The sequence below is a fragment of the Chaetodon trifascialis genome, chromosome 17, assembly GCF_039877785.1.
Source record: "Chaetodon trifascialis isolate fChaTrf1 chromosome 17, fChaTrf1.hap1, whole genome shotgun sequence".
Lineage (NCBI taxonomy): Eukaryota > Metazoa > Chordata > Actinopteri > Chaetodontiformes > Chaetodontidae > Chaetodon > Chaetodon trifascialis.
The window spans coordinates 10,681,179-10,692,201 of NC_092072.1; the positions used below are offsets into that span (position 1 = coordinate 10,681,179).

The 11,023-nt window shown below is 42.1% G+C and overlaps 2 protein-coding genes across 2 annotated transcripts; one reads left to right on the top strand and one right to left on the bottom strand.

The window, feature by feature from the left end:
- Positions 1 to 93: 93 nt before the first annotated feature.
- rida (reactive intermediate imine deaminase A homolog) lies at positions 94 to 4,309 on the top strand. The gene is made up of 6 exons (XM_070984913.1): positions 94 to 232; positions 1,266 to 1,371; positions 2,084 to 2,138; positions 2,248 to 2,316; positions 3,558 to 3,613; positions 3,811 to 4,309. The coding sequence occupies exons 1-6, from the start codon at positions 168 to 170 to the stop codon at positions 3,865 to 3,867; spliced, it is 408 nt and encodes a 135-aa protein (XP_070841014.1). The 5' UTR covers positions 94 to 167; the 3' UTR covers positions 3,868 to 4,309.
- A 363-nt stretch (positions 4,310 to 4,672) lies between these two features.
- LOC139345812 (uncharacterized) lies at positions 4,673 to 11,000 on the bottom strand. The gene is made up of 4 exons (XM_070984656.1): positions 10,653 to 11,000; positions 7,558 to 7,830; positions 5,122 to 5,175; positions 4,673 to 5,039 (listed from the first exon to the last, which is right to left on the bottom strand). The coding sequence occupies exons 1-4, from the start codon at positions 10,741 to 10,743 to the stop codon at positions 5,026 to 5,028; spliced, it is 432 nt and encodes a 143-aa protein (XP_070840757.1). The 5' UTR covers positions 10,744 to 11,000; the 3' UTR covers positions 4,673 to 5,025.
- Between the last annotated feature and the right edge of the window lie 23 nt (positions 11,001 to 11,023).

Consider the following 11,023-nt stretch of genomic DNA (forward strand, 5'->3'; position numbering starts at 1 on the left):
CACTCTTTTTCGTGCGCCTCTAAAAATGCAGCGTGCGCTAACTTCTAGGTATTGCGGCAGACTTTACTGCAGCAACTGTTCACTCCGCAAGTTGTTGCACAACCACTTCACCTCATTGACAGTCACTGTACGGTGCAGAGAGATTTTGGAAAAATAACCAGGGAATCATGTCTGCGCTGAACAGAAGGATCGTCAACACGACATCAGCCCCGGCTGCCATCGGCCCGTACAGGTAAGGACACTTCAAAACAGAAACAAAACGCACTATTTCTATTTTTAGCGACACGTGGGGTACAGATTTTGGCACATGAAGTGTCTGATTGAATGAGAAACAAGGACAGTCTGATGTTTGATCCGGGGCGGGTCTTAGTGTGCAGTGAACTCACCTGCTTGACGTGAGCGCATAAAAAAAGTGCCAGAGTTGAACTTTAAGCAGAGCAGGAGAAGCAGCCGCAGAGTAGAAATGGCAACCATCCGTCGACAGATCCCCTACACACCAAAAGCCCCTGTCAGACAGGGAATCTACAGGTAAGAAAATGAATGTCCAATGTGCAGGTGAATACTCTACCTGTGCGTCAGAGAGGCCGAAATGTTCAGGAAAAAAAAAAAAAAAAAAGTTTTATGATAACTTGATTTAAAATTCACAGAAGTGATGGAAAATCGTAAATTAACCTGTAAAAAATAAAGTTTCCCACATGTTTAATTTAGTCTACACACAAGTTGAGGCGTGTTCCTGCTCTGACCAATTAGCTGTCAGTGGGTGGGGTTACGTCACTGTGCAGCCTATGAATGGCCTCTGATTCAAGACAGACAGCACTTCAAGGTTATTGAGCCATTGTTTAAGTTTTAATTATTATTATTCGGGGGGTAAAATGTTCGTATCTGTCATTTGCTGTAATGTTTGACTTGATAATCAACCACAAACGCAGACTGTGGCACAGAAGGACTGTGGGATCTTGGTTTTAGATCATTAACTTTGGGTTTCAGGGTGTCATGGACCAAGCTGTTGGTGTCACTCAGATATTTTAGGTGCAGATACAGTTTAGGTTTGTTGCATAAACAGCTTCTTCAGTGGTGTTCAGCAGTCACATGGAGAGAAATGATTTTACACCTTCATTACTACAGTAACTCCTGAACGTTCACTCATAAAAATAAGATATCATACATGTGTGTGTGTGTGTGTGTGTGTGTGTGTGTGTGTGTGTGTGTGTGTGTGTGTGTGTGTGTGTGTGTGTGTGTGTGTCCGTCCTCTGTCTTATCCTCAGCCAGTCGGTGGTTGTGGACAGAACGATGTACATCTCTGGTCAGCTGGGGCTGGACGTGGCCACTGGTCAGCTGGTGGACGGAGGAGTGCAGGCTCAGGCCAAACAGGTGAGGCTGACAGGGACAGCTCGTGATGATGATGATGATGATGATGATGATGATGATGATGATGATGATGATGACCATGTTTGAACATCAAATGACAGGACACTTACTATGACACCTGCCTTTTGTATTTACTGGCTGAGAGGCAGCGGTGTAATGTAACAAAGGACATTTACTCAGTGTACTGCACTTAAAGTACACATTTGAGGTACTTGTACTTAATGTGAGGCTTCCTGCTCTAATCCAGTAGATCTGAGAGGCAAATATTGTACTTTTTATTCCATTTTATTTGACTGCTTTAGTTACTTCTACTGTACAAACAATTACAAAAGACAGACAGTAATTAAAATTACAGTAGCTTCACTTACAGTAAAGATGAATTCTCGCTTCTCAGTTCAGATTTTAAGTGTCAAGAACTATGATCACAGTCCATAAAGCTGATTTTCATTCTCATAACATATTTCTTTGCAGGATATTTTGTTCACATTTTAGTGCTTTTCACTCCCAGCAAAAAACATAAAACCTGTAAAATTCATCAATAAGAACATAGACTAAGAAACAGACTAAGCAACGAAGACAAAATCAATAAGATGACAGTGATGAATCAAAGAGAAAAACTTTTCTGACTGGCTATTGAATTTACAAAACTGATCAATACATAGAAAGAAAATACAGAAGGTGAGATTAAATATTGACCCTTCCTCTTGCCCCTCAGGCTCTCGTCAATATGGGGGAGATCCTTAAAGCTGCCGGCTGTGACTACACCAATGGTGAGACCTCAGTGCGATCAGGCAACCTCGGCTGCTGCTCGTCTTTTTCATACAATTTGAATGTTCAAACACAACAAAATCCCTGACAGAGCAAACTCTTTGATTTCAGTGGTGAAGACGACGGTGCTGCTCGCCGATATAAACGACTTTAACAGTGTCAACGAGGTGTACAAAACATGTAAGGCTTTGTTTTTCATTTCCAAGCCCAGTGTCTTAAATTTCATGCCGGAAAGTAGATTATAATGGACAGTGATAGATGTGCAGTTTAATCACATTGATAGAAGGTGCCATGTTTTTGTAAATGTATAAAAGCAGCCACACGGGGGCAGCATTTAACCATGATTATACAAACATCCTGCTTCACTCACCTGCCAGCAGCAGCTGCCAGAAGCTTGTTGTTGCAGTCCTGTGATAGAAAAATGATGTTTTTCCTGCACCAACACCTGAGTCACTTTTTGTCACATGACTGGGGTTAATACCGTCAAGCCTTTGACTTCATAATAAATTCGTGGCTACTTCCTTCTCCTCACTGTCTTCCTTGTATAGAGAGTTTAAATTGGGAAGTGGGGGTATGGTAAAGGAGGCTGCTCTTTAAGTTTAAATCCCTAGATTTGCCCATTAATACTTCTATTTTCTTATTATGTCTTTAAATTAGATTAGATTTTATTGAAAAAAATGATTTGCAAATACAGTTTTTTTTGTATGCATATCATATTCCATATAAACATATAATTGAATCCAGTTCTAATGTTCGCAGTTTCCATTTCATGACTGTGTTAAATTATAGGCAGCTTTCTTTCTATTTAATAATAAAAAGAAATCCAGCACAGGTTTACTAATAGATTCCAATTAAACACTGTAAAACTCTGTATTTATTCCAACAACACGCTCCAGGATGCTCATGTGTTCCTGTGAAGGGATGCGGTGCCTCGTATTTCACTGACTTCTCTCAGAAATGATGGCTGACAGGTATAGCAATCACTTGACAGACAGGCTCACTCAGCCCTTCCTCTGATGCATGAAAGCAGCCTCCTCTCACGGGCTGCTCAGTCTGGGCATTTCCTCCTGGATCACAACAGCCAGGTGTAATGGAAGCTGCAGTGCCCAGCGAGTTGTAATTGGACACCTCTGTGCAGGCACACAGATGTAACCTAACGCTCCCAGCAGGCTTTGCTCTGTGGGACATTGACTCAGGTACAGGCCTGCCACCCTGACTCTACTCAACCCTTAACCAGCAGCAGAGAACTTTCCCCGACCTGCATCAGAGCAAGGAGAGGACAAACGCCTTTGCTTACACTCGAAACTCTTTTTAGACAGTATGCATCATTAGAGGGTCAAATTATCCATTTATACAAGTCACTGATTAACCTGATGGCTTTTTTTATAATATGAATATAATGTAGGTGTTTTTCCCTCCAGTTTTCAGCAGTAACTTCCCCGCCAGAGCTGCCTACCAAGTCGCTGCTCTGCCTAGAGTAAGTACAAAGAAAACCTTTACACCACTGCAGCACCCTGTGGAACATACAGCACATATACACCAGCCCACACGGGGTGGTGGAGATTGATGGTAGCTATAGGTGCATGCTCACCTGTCATCTGTGCATGGAGTGTAAAATGCTACTTCTGAATATTGTTGTGAAACATTTCTCATGTCCTTCTTTTTTCTCTTCAGGGTGGACTGGTGGAAATTGAGGCTATTGCTGTTCTGGGACCTCTCTCAGACTCCTGACTAGCCGGCCACGTTCCAAACAAGCTGTAGTCTAACCATCGAGTGACCTTAGAGTTGTACACAGAAGCCTTCCTGTATTTCCAGATAACACATGAAAGACCAAACCAGGATTATGTTCTTTTTCCATATACTAAGGTTTTAACGTAGTTTCTCCTCTGGCTGCTGGAGCTGGATGAGCTATTTTCAGTATTATAGATTAACACCCTTTAGAACAGAGCAGCACTTAATTCACCAGCCTTTGGTTTGTGGCTTATGGTAATTTCACACCTGACACACTTGAAATAAGACATTGTGTAAAGTGGGATTGTGTCTGTACAACCAGCCGAACAGTCCCTGGTCACAGCGTCCACATTCAGGGTCAACTTCCTCTCATCTTTGTTGTGTTGCCGAGAAACATTTCAACAGTGCAGCTCTCACTAATAAAAAATGTAGTAAAACCTCTGATCCTATGTGTTCACCCTGCATTATGGTATCAAAGACAGTACATGTATTAGATGTTTTAAAGGTGGTCTTTTTAATTTTTTTTTCACAGTCCATAGCTTATTACGGATTTCAGGTCGTCTTCAGAGAGAAATCATGACACGTCAGAAACCAAAAAAAAAAAAGTACTCATTCGTGTGCTTCTATTAATGTTTAAAACCAGCTTGACAGTCCTAAAGTATCAGCTCTTCATCATAAACATGGTGGAAAAATCAAAGCCTGCTACCCAAAAAGAATACCATTTTATAAATCAAATATATTTTGGCTTTGTTTTTCTTAGAATTATAATTTCATAGAAAAGTACAGAATGGATCTATGTTAAAGGCATATATAATGTTTCAGATAATCTGGTATAATAAATTTCTGTGGATAATAAATAGAAATTTCAAGTTATTCTGACAAAGTAGACACACCCGCTAAGTGCTGTGGGATTCTGTCTATGTTCTGCTTGCGAGCAGAAATTGCAGCCGTACACCATCATGAGGGGAAGAAGGCACAGTGATGACTGAGGGAACCCTGAATGAAAGTGTTATCACAGGGTCTGCAACTTGGCAACGAGGCGATGTCTGTCACACACACACACACACACACACACCTGCACATACATTCACTCATGCATAAACAAACAAGGTAAGACACCTCCAACAAACTAATGTGTGCAGTCATTCATGTTGGACTTCACTCGCTGGCAGCTGAAAACAAAGAGAGGGGAAACATGTTGGGGTTTCCGTAGACATTTTGATACAGATCATGTGACTTTGTGCTGCCACTCACCTGGTGCCTCCTCTGTTTTGGGCTCTGGATCAGTCGCTGTGGATTCTGCTTTTTCTGTTTAGGAAGGAAAAGGCAGATTAAGGCATTGTTTCTGCAAAGACATTACTGTTGAGTTTTTAAAATCAGCATTTTAATGCTGAGAGCGCCACAAATGCAATTCTATTCAAATCATGTTGAGTCAGTCTTATTTATCTGGCCCGGTATCAGAAATGACACATCTGCCTCAAGGGACTTTAAAATTTGTGCAGCATGTGACACCCTTGATTCAGACAAGGAAAACATTTTTTTAAATTTGCAGATGTTTTCCACCAAACTGATCCCAGAACGAACCACTAACAGATGCACAAGTGGATGAGCTGCCATGTCTGCTCTGCTTATGTGACACTCGATCCTCTCTCTCCATTGGCTGTGAATCGGAGGCACCGTTCATGGCCAGTGGAAGCCCTATATGTGTTGGCATGCTCTAGTTTCTCTGTGGATTCAGATTGCACCTTAATGAGACCATGGTGACAACAAAGTGTTGGCAACATACACATACACTCTTTTTTTTTTATTTGATCCTCTGTATAGTGGGCACTAGTCTTCCTGGGGTCCTCACTGAACTTGCACTGAGGGTGAGTCAAGTTGGACACCAAAAGCAAGTCAGGATCAAGTGAAGACAGAGGTCAAGGAAACTGATTTTGCTGCAGTAGATTGTACCTCTGACACAACAGCCCAGCACTCAAACTGTCAGCTGAAACTTAACAGAGGTGTGTTTTGCATGAAACGTGCCAAAGATAAGCTGCAGATGAGTTTTGACCCTGACACCATTAATATGGCTTTAGATTTGTGTAAAGAAGGAATGGCATGACCACAGGGTGACTGCCTAATTAAATGCTTCTCATTACACGGGAGAATCAAAAGATTCAGAATCACTGTGTTACTTCTCCCATTGCTTAAGTGCACAGTGTGCTGGCTTTGCTGCCTTGTCCGGCTTCCTTTCTGCATTACAGTGGCAGATGCTTTGCATTAGACAAAGAGGAAAATGAAAAGCTGAACTCATGAAGCGGTTGGCTGCTTGTCATTTGCATCATGAAGCAATAAGTGAAGTGATAGCAGTAAATGTGATGCACGGTGTCATGCAGGTCCCCGTGGAGCACTTCCATGTATAGATAATCACTTAGAGGCAAGTGTGCTGAGATATTATCACTGTGCAGACAGGCAGCCGCTCTCTTGGAATTTAAAGTGAGGAAAAAGGTTCGGCATTTTCATGAGAGGTAACAAATACCATGTGCTTACAAGCTTCATCCAAGTTTCAACCTTAAAAATATCCCAATTACATTATGTGTTTAGCATGGGAGGAATGTTCATCTTGTCCTCTAACAGCACAGCTGCAACCTGTTTGTGTGTGCAAATGGTATAAATCATACAAATAAAACAGTCTTATGTGACAGTTGACAATCCAGCAAAACTGTGGTGCCAAGTTAGATTTTTGGTCCTAAACAACAGCTTTGACCTAAGCAGACAAAAGTTACAGATGAACAGACTGTTGAGTCTACCACAGGACAGTTTATACATGCTGCACACACTGACAGGGGAAAGAACATATTCTGAGTATGTTGTCATAGAATTTCTGCAGGACTGCAGTTCAGTGAAAAGACTCTTCTGTGAGTCCAAACAGGAAGAAAATACTTCAAATGTCGAGACCGATTCTTAAATACTAACTAAATAATCAGATGTGTGACTTAGAAACAGATTCCCCTGGACACCTCCGCTGTGTTTATCAAAAGTCACGTCTGTGTGTTGTTGGATACTGTCTGGTTACCGCCATGGCAGTAGGACGGTGGAGGGTCTAGGGAGAGACAGAAGTGACATTATGTACCTGGGCGCTATGGCAGCCCCTGTTCATTGGGTCACTATGCAGGAGGCAGGGCGGTGCTCAGGTTACTGCTGGTCAATGGAACATTTGTACATCTTGTCCCTCATAAGTTCTTCTTCCCTCAATGGGACACATAAATATTGTGACTATTGACTGATGTAACAGCTTTACAAGACCAGTTTCATAGATGGTACCTCTTTGGATGTTCTGTAGGTTAAAATACCTCTAAACTTTTTCCCATCATAGAAAACAGCAAGTTCATGAGGCACACACGCACAGAGACACACACAGGTATGTAGCTCCATCCTTATCAGCTTTATAACTTAAAGCTAAAAAAGGCTACGAATCCTTCGTGATAGATATCACCAGACTATCACCAGACAGTCATTGTGTTTAGAGATAAGGATAAAGGTGTGGTTTGCATAGAAAATAATAAAGCTCACAATGAAAATGAAGACGAATTAAAGGAAAACTGAACGCAAAGCTGAGGATGTTTGTCTGTAGCTCTATTGGGGAGTCTACAAATGTATGTAGAGTGTCATTGGCCTGTCACAGTGTTGTTTTTGACTCCAGCATACCTTGCTCAGGAGCTGCAGCTGCAGGCTCTGGGGCTGCCTCTGCGCTGCTGTCTGCTGCTGCCGGAGCGTCCGCAGGCGCTGCCGCCTCTGCAGGCGGACTGGCTGCAGGAGGCTGAGGCTCCTCCCCTGCAGGTGGAGCTGCCCCGGTGCTGTCTACAGATTTTGCTGCAACAGCTGGTTCGTCTGCAGGCTTAGCCTCGCTGCCGTGAGCGGGCGTCTGGTCCGGAATAGTTTCACTGTCCTCGGCTACTTTCCCATTCTCATTGGCTGCCCCTGTCAGGAATTAACACAGCATGTGACCCAAACATCCAAACACACAGTTTGAGGATAATATAAAACTAACGTATAAAATATAAGCAGTTTTTCCTGACAATTTGATGGATGACTTTCACTAAAGGCCTTCAGGTCAAGCATCTCTCTGTCCCTCATTTCCTGTCATCTCCTTCAAAACACGGTTTCCATTGTTTTAGTTTACTTTGTGTTTGTGTTGCCTACGTGATGGCCACTGAGCCGGCTTAGCCCAAAGGCAGAGTTAACAAGTAACAAATATCTTTACGGGCGCCATGCAACGCTGAAAACATCCCGTCATACACTATTCAGGCACTGCTGAGATTCTTCATTGTACATTTGCAGAATACTCACTATATGAGTGTCTATGGCAAAAAAAAAATAATTACCTTTCATAAGTTTGAAGGGGAATAGACAAAAAAATGTAATTAATGTCATTCTGTTTCATACAATGCTGATTCCATAAAAGCTGGGCTGCTGTGTAAAACATTAAAAAAAAAAAACAACAACAACAAAAAAAAAAAACAGAATGCAATCAAAAACAAAAATAACTCCTCACATCTAAGGATTAATCTCCAGTCTCTGACCACTGGATTCTGCAGAGCTGCCACTTTCAGGCAAACAAAAAAGAACAACAAGAGGTGTGCACGTCTCTTCAAACAGACTCATACTTGATCATCTGTCCCTTCTTGAAATAAGTGGGAAGAGACTAGCTGCTACTTTCCACAGATCACTGAGCAGGAAGCAAAAACAGCATAGAAATATTTCCACTGACAGATACTTGAAAGCACAAAGCGTTAATGGTTATGTGGATTGTTGTTAATAAACACTGGCAGCCTAATACTGCACAGCTCTCAGCTCTATGAACAGGTTGCCATGTGTTAAATGATATTGTGTATCACTTCCTTGTAGACCGGTTCCGTCTGAAGGATTTGCAAGTATTTGCATGGATCAGAGAGTGGATCGTCGACCTTCTATGTCTTTCCAAACATTTTGGGAACAATTTGCATGATATTTGTCACCAAATTTTCCTTTAAAAAAGATTAGATACATCATAGATAAACATTGTTCTTAAGCCAACAGCATCTACAGTATTACATTACTTTTTGTCTTGTAATGCGTGTCAGATGAAGGATGCTGACACATGAGTGACAGTTTTAAACCAGCAAGTTCTAAGAAATGAAGGAACCACAGGCTAACAAATGTCAGCCTTCTTCTTTCTTGGGAGTGACAAGCAGCAACAGACGAAGGACATGAGCCACATGCAAAAATACGATAACATACTGCCAAATTTCCATCTGACCTCTCAGACGATTAGAACAGGGACACCTCGCTGTTCAGGGCCACTCAGGTGATAACCCTGGAGCGCGACTTGCAAGCAAAGCTCTGCTGTCAGCAGCTGACAACAGTGATGAGATCCTTTCATTGAGGGTCGTAGGGGGGTTTCACCTCTACGGGGAGGTCAGAGTCAGCTGCAGCAAATGAGCTCAAACACACCTTTGCAGAAGCAGTTCACTATATCACTCTGAGGCTCTGCATTTCAGCATACTTCATTAAGTGACGGTGCAGGCATGTGTCTCCATGCTGTCACTGCACTCACAGATCTGTAATATCCCTTCAAGGAATGCAGAGAATGAGCACTTGCTCAGAGGTGGTCCCATTTGGTAAATATTTTACCAGGTTTTCACCTAGTTATTCTTTAATGTTCTGTCAAATACTGCTTAAGCTGGAGCTGCACACATTTTTTGTAATCGTGAGCAACACAGATTTGGTGAAAATAAACATTTAACATCCTCAGAAGGTGAATTACTTTTGCCCTGCACATATTTATGAGTTTCAACTCTTCCTTAACACTGCTAAATGCAAACACAGGATCCAGTGTTGGTGTTTTACCTTGAAACGTGGACGACTTTGCACCACAGCCGGGCCATCTCTGACCCACTACAACAAAGGAGTGTCCAAGGTGGCTTCTCTATTTCCTATTGAAACTGTAGACTGTTACCAAATCTGCTTTCATGCCACCGCCTCTCTCAGGGAGGACGGAGCCAGAAACCCCTGTTAAATAATCACAATAAACTTTCCCATCCTGTCACTATGGAGCATTAAAACTAAAGACATCAGATACTGTATCCACAGACACACACTGATGATAATTTACATGTAAACTGGGTCCTCTTTATCAGAGCAGTGTTCACTGGAGTATTATTACATGGATGATGGAACTCTATTTGAGATGGCAGTGAACTTCTGTGATGACACTATTTTCACCAACATGATACAAGGCTATTTATAGCATCTACAGAAATTAGAAAAAACTATTAATAAAAGCCCTTTGAGTGATACATTTGATTTCAGTTATCATTTATAGACATGATCTGCGTGGTATCATTACAGCAAATGCATATTTTCAGACATGTCCCAGCCATTAACATCCCTAAAGTGAAACCAGGCACAGTGCTTGGTCAGTGTCTTACTGTGCATAGAGAAAGATAATTCCACACTCTACAAAAACAACAATGCAGCATGTTAAAATTGAAAACAACAACAACAACAACAACAAAAAACCCTCTTGAATAAGGAATCATTGCATCCAATTCACTGCTGACAACATATCTTGACAGCATTATTTTCAGTTACTACTACATATTATACTAATATAATATTCAGTGTTTGGCCACTTAAGATATACATGCAGTGAATGGTACCGAGCTGCACATACAGCATATATGTTATCTGTATGTTGCACATCTCTCATAAACGTATGTGTTGCATTATACAGTATATAAGTGTAAGACTTTGTGCATCACCTGTTGTGCTGGCTCCGTTGCTCTCCTCGGGCTTAACACTGGGTCGAGTCGTGTCTACCGCTGAAGTTTGGGAACTGGTGGAGCATCCCATCCTGCCCTGTGCGCATAGAGGACTGGATGGTGAACTTCAGAGTGAAGAGGTGAGGAGAGGCTGTAGCTGCACTGATGACGTCGTGCATAAATATCGTCTCTGTAAATGGAGAGGACTCCAAACTATGGTCAGTGAATGCCTTGGAGGAGACACAAAACTGACCGGCTGCTCGTCAGATTCCTTTAGTCCAGTGCGTAATTGCGCATCATGGTTGTTCCTTCAAAAACGCGTTCGGCTGTTTGCGTCTGGCGGGAAGTCTCTAAACAGTTGGGCATGCAGG